The 5,076-nt window shown below is 50.9% G+C and overlaps 1 protein-coding gene across 1 annotated transcript; it reads right to left on the reverse strand.

Moving 5' to 3' along the window:
* Positions 1 to 935: 935 nt before the first annotated feature.
* Positions 936 to 5,076, reverse strand: Pmar_PMAR029198 (protein transport protein Sec24A, putative). The gene is made up of 24 exons (XM_002764712.1): positions 5,018 to 5,076; positions 4,874 to 4,976; positions 4,773 to 4,819; positions 4,601 to 4,724; positions 4,446 to 4,550; positions 4,328 to 4,395; positions 3,973 to 4,058; positions 3,823 to 3,928; positions 3,702 to 3,777; positions 3,573 to 3,654; positions 3,403 to 3,526; positions 3,270 to 3,352; positions 3,088 to 3,197; positions 2,938 to 3,042; positions 2,811 to 2,885; positions 2,682 to 2,761; positions 2,553 to 2,635; positions 2,428 to 2,501; positions 2,251 to 2,376; positions 2,055 to 2,091; positions 1,809 to 1,943; positions 1,677 to 1,736; positions 1,069 to 1,501; positions 936 to 1,020 (listed from the first exon to the last, which is right to left on the reverse strand). The coding sequence occupies exons 1-24, from the start codon at positions 5,047 to 5,049 to the stop codon at positions 1,011 to 1,013; spliced, it is 2,364 nt and encodes a 787-aa protein (XP_002764758.1). The 5' UTR covers positions 5,050 to 5,076; the 3' UTR covers positions 936 to 1,010.

Below are 5,076 nucleotides of genomic sequence, written 5' to 3' on the forward strand. Positions count from 1 at the left end.
CCCAGCCTGGGAGTCTCGACAATTCGGGACTCGAACTTCGAGGTCGTCAGAGCAGTCGTAGTTAGGCGGAATCACTTGCCACTTGATGAGACTCACCATCGTTTGCTGCGATGCGATGCACTTCGAGCTAACAAGTCGGTCTAGCTGAAATGTCGATCGACCTGGCTCAACCGACAGCACGACAACTTCAGCACATAAATCACAGGACTTGAGATGAAAAAAGAATATCACCCAGTATTCAGGGACCTAAAACCTAACGGAAAGAGGCCCAGTAATAAACAAATGTAGAGCAACCATCAGTTACCAACCAGGTAAACTTCCATAATCTGGAGAATCCTCATCTCGGACTCTGTGAAGCGTCATCATACTCACTTGCAATGCATTGTATGCCATGTATCCTTGGGGCTCGGGCCCTTGTAGTATCACATTGTTTTGCTGTGATACTTGTTAGCAACTAACACTAATAGTAACACAACTGCTTCCGTGACCAAAACTAGCAAGGTAATGTCGCAACGAGGATACTATCCTCAGGATAGCAGAGCATGACGAGGAGCCAGGTTTATCGCCGTAGTACGGCGAGTACGGCGGCAAGACTCCCTCGTTGTATTCCGAATTCGCTAGCTGAGATCGATGGGCTTCGACGCGACCCATGGTGAGTCAGTCACATCCTTTCAACCAAGCACTGACGATACTACATCCACTGTGCGAGCTGATATACAATAAGGATAGACCATGTTATATAGCAGGCAATGTCTTTGTTAGCAACGCACAAAGCTAGTGCGTCCTAGTCCCAGGGCAGCATGTGCGACAATTGAGTAAAATCCGAATAAACTTTCACTCGTCATTCGTTTTATGGATGCTCTCCAACGTCACAAACCCTGTGCCACTGACCCGCAAAACACAAAGCCCAGATATTCTACTGCAAAAGTTATAATATGGCACCGCTCAACATATCTTCAGCAAAAACCGTCAGCAAAAAAACTATGCTGAACAGACCGTATATCTTCTCTTCATCGATACCTGAGCACGATCGCGTAACATTAGAGCAAGTTGAGACCATCAACTCACGTGCTCCGCGGCGGTCCCATCGGGGGCTGACCCATCGGGGGCTGACCTCTCGAGGGCTGACCCATCGAGGACTGACCCATCGAGGGCTGACCCATTGGGGGCTGACCCATCGGTGGCTGACCCGTTGGGGGCTGACCCATCGGTGGCTGACCCATCGGGGGCTGGCCCATCGGGGGCTGACCCATCGGGGGCTGACCCATTGGCGATTGGGTCATCCGAGGAGGGCCGTTAGGAACGTGATTGCCAATGGAAGGTGGTGCGAGGGGCATTTGCCCCATCGGAGGCATTGTTGGCATCTGCGCGCTCTTAGGTTGCTCAGAGCCATACATTCCCCCCGGTGGAGGGGGCATGGGTGCGCCTCCTTGTAGTCCAGACATCTGCGGACCACTCGGCATCATAGCTTGCGGGGCTATGCCTGGGGTCTGAGAAGTGCCTACAGGAGCACCACTGGAACCTCTGGGGAAAAGTGGGCCTGTGGGAAACATGTCATCAAGGATGAGATTATGAGTAACACCGCGAGTTCTACTGCAAATTCAACCACCTGTCAATGATTCAGAATAAGAACATGAGCTGAAATATATACGAATCCCCGACCGCCAGACGCTTACCTCTTGGTTGATTGCTCCCACCGATGCGATGAAGGAACTCCTGATAGCTCATCTGCATACCTGAGGCAAGTCCAAGGATAATAATAGATGAAAATGAGGTCATCAAACGCAAGCGAACCAACAGTCACTCACCGATGGTCTTATCCTCGATGAGATTAGAGAAGAATCGGACCTCATATTGGCTGCCCTGAGGTACCAGGATGAGCTGCATCATCGGAGGGGCTCTATCCAGCCTCAGCTGATCGATAATAGACATCACTCGCTGACCTGAGGAAAAGGGCATACAGTGAAAGAGACGAATTGCAAGGGAAATCGACAAGCCATCGAGCATCGATAAAGCAACACCAAGTTCAATTTACAGTTCAAGACTGAACCTACATGTGTCATCGGGCGAATCTCGGGCAAGGCAGTTCTCCTGAAATAAAACACAGTGAGCAATTTCCGGTCGGCCCGCAAGCAGTGGTTGCCAACTACCAAAAAATGGTCCGCCCTCAGCATGCCCATTCACAAGATGAGGGAGAAATGACCTCCTTTTCGGTACATTCTAATTACACACTGTGAGTGACCATATTACCCCCATTTCAAGCGCGAGTTGGTCCAGAGATGGTATGTTAAAGAGAGAATGTAGAAGCTGCGGCGACACAGCCTTGCCGATCCACATCAATATAGACTCCCCATCTTCTTGGAGGTAAATTCCGTCCTGCATACCACAACACGGTCAACACCATTCCCTATCAGAAGCTCATCCTACCCCAGTCATGTTCTCGGCACTCAGAGCGATGCAGTGCGGTAGAACTACTCTCTCGGTGTTCGGATCGACTGTGCCTGTCAACGATGTGGTCTCCATTCCTAGTGGACAGGAGGCAATAAAATTACCTTCATCGCCCGAAAGCTGGTGAACTGCGAACATCCTCGGATAAAAGAGCGCGGCTTGCAGAGGGAGCGAGATCGACTCATGCCTACCAGACATGAGTACCCAAACAACACCAACTCCTCACCACATACCTTGTCCAGTAGTAGACCCTCTGGTCCGATGGTACGTCACTAGTCGCCCTGAACATCGGCGATTTCAAGAGACCCAGAACCTACAAGCCGAGCAGGTGAGTCCTGAGACAGCGAGTATAATCTCCTCACATGTAGTGGCAATGGTCGCACAGCTTCAATGTGAGACTGCGTGGACGTGACTATCTGGCCTATAGTATTCTGTATCTGTCAATAACAGGCGGCTTACACCAGAATCCGACACCCCGTCAACCCTCACCAGATTCCTAGCGTCAGCCAGCTTGCTGCTAGCCTCCATCGCCTTATCACAAGCCAAGGAAGCCATCAAACCCGTGGCAGCTTCCGGATCGGTCGTATCAAGAACCTGAGCCCACCAGACTATCGCGAGTCAGCTGGAACGTCTCCCTACCTCATCTATATTTCCCGTAGTAGGCAACTGCACCGTGTGCACTCGTATCCTTCGTTCGCCATTGGAGGTAGTGAACAGCAGCGCACACTGTACGCATACGAAAGGATCTACTGGGCCGCCTCCGCCTCCTCCCGAGTTGCCCTACACAAATATGAACATACTGTCCCAGCCCAAGGCTGAACATTTTACATCGGCATCTGGCTCCAGCGTAATAGAAAAAGTTTGGTCTTCGTGACAGTTAGGGACAACGAGCAGATCGCGCGTCCTGAGATGAGAGACCTGCATATAGGCTAGTCATGCTAGTAGCTGACCCACCTGACGAACATGTGACCATAAAAGTTAGTGACTTTCCATCCTTTGCTAACACGCACACGCATGACCGCCTCCCAGCCCATATCTCTCGTGCACACGTGTTGCAGCTCCTCTCGCAGCTTCTCCCCTAATCGAAAGAGAGTCGAACAGCGACACGAAAAGCGTTCACCAACCGTGGATGTCAGCTCGGAAGCCGGGATAGTATCTGATGTCGCCACCAGTGTAACGCGCCAGGGGTGATATCGAGGCGATGTCCTGACCAACAGGTTAACAAAAGAAGCCTTACAATATCATTGCATTACCATGTACATATTGGTAGTTAAAAACATCTCTGCCGTGATTTGAACCCGGGTGAGATCAGCAGCCAACTCTTTGAACCTAGCGCTTCCCGCTATAACAAACCTCCAACAGAACCTCACGTACCCTTCCATTGTAGGCTTAAGCATCTCAATCTCCCGGTCAGTGTTGAGCAACCTCAGATTTTCCTTCGTCGACTTCAACGCGTTCGGACCAACCGATGCTATCGAGCCTACCATTTAAATACCATCTCTGGCTCGAAAATCCTCCCCTTACTGGCGCAAATGATGAGCTTCCCACCGACGTGCTTCATCGCCATCCACGCTGCTTTCACTGCCGCCGACAGACACGACTCGTTGGACCTTCACAACAGCATCATCTAGTAGTGTTGGAATATATACTTGCTTTTCTCAGCTGAGCTCGGGAGTTCCCTCATTTACATATGAAATCTCTTTGATCATACTAGATTAGAGAAGTTCACATACGAATTCGAGTGCAAGTGTACAGAAACCGATAAGAACTTCCCGAAATTTCCTCAGAATTTGCATATTATCGCCAACACATTTAGTTGACCATGTGCATTTTTCCCACACTGCCATCTGCCGTTGACCAATGGTTCCCATAGTCCTACCGAGACTGTTGGAACATCTCCGGCAAGTTGGTCAATAACTGCGACAGCTGCGCCTCGCACTCCTGCGCCTGAGCTCGAGAGGTACCCATCGAGAGCGCTGCTACTGGGATGAAATTACCGGCACCAGTATGTCATCAGGTAGGGGCAAAAAGGGGTCCTCTAGATCCGACACCACAAGCATCTGCGGTTGCGATAGCCTCGAGTTGAGATTGTAAAAATGGATCTGTCCGAGTAATATCCACGCAGGTTCGATCCCGGCACCCGGCATTTTACCGAAGAGTCGAAGGTCATAACCCCAACCAGCGCTCTCTCTCCTCCCGGGAAACTCTTCTTCTCCACAAGCTCCTTGATAGCAGCAGCAGCACTCGCCAATGCGCCCGATGCAACCGCTTGATATCTGCAAGGCGTGGTATGGACCCCACTTCTGCACGCATGCACATCTCACGTTGACTCCAAAAGGAACATAAAAACCGGCGGCTGTGGGGGTCGAACCTACGACCATCCTCTTCTACCTCCCATCACCAATCCCCGCATTCCATCCCTTACCATGTATTCCGCAGGAGCTATAAAGTCAATTGTGCCATTGACGAGCTCCGGCCTCTCATATCGATCAGCCCGTCGCATGGTGTCATCCAGGTGGCAGTAGTACCTACCCACAGACCTCAGGGGCCCTCTAGTCATGCGTATTACGTCTGAGGAGTGTCACCAACATAACCACACATGTTGCACTGCCACTTGCGACCGTTCTC

Source organism: Perkinsus marinus (assembly GCF_000006405.1).
Source record: "Perkinsus marinus ATCC 50983 genomic scaffold scf_1104296976606, whole genome shotgun sequence".
Lineage (NCBI taxonomy): Eukaryota > Perkinsozoa > Perkinsida > Perkinsidae > Perkinsus > Perkinsus marinus.

Coding starts and splice junctions, on each gene's coding strand:
- Pmar_PMAR029198 (XM_002764712.1), bottom strand. CDS start 5,049: ATGTGTGGTTATGTTGGTGACACTCCTCAGAC. Junction 4,396..4,445: donor CTGATGACATACTGGTGCCG/GTAATTTCATCC, acceptor TCTCGAGCTCAG/GCGCAGGAGTGCGAGGCGCA. Junction 3,043..3,087: donor CTACGGGAAATATAGATGAG/GTAGGGAGACGT, acceptor TGGTGGGCTCAG/GTTCTTGATACGACCGATCC.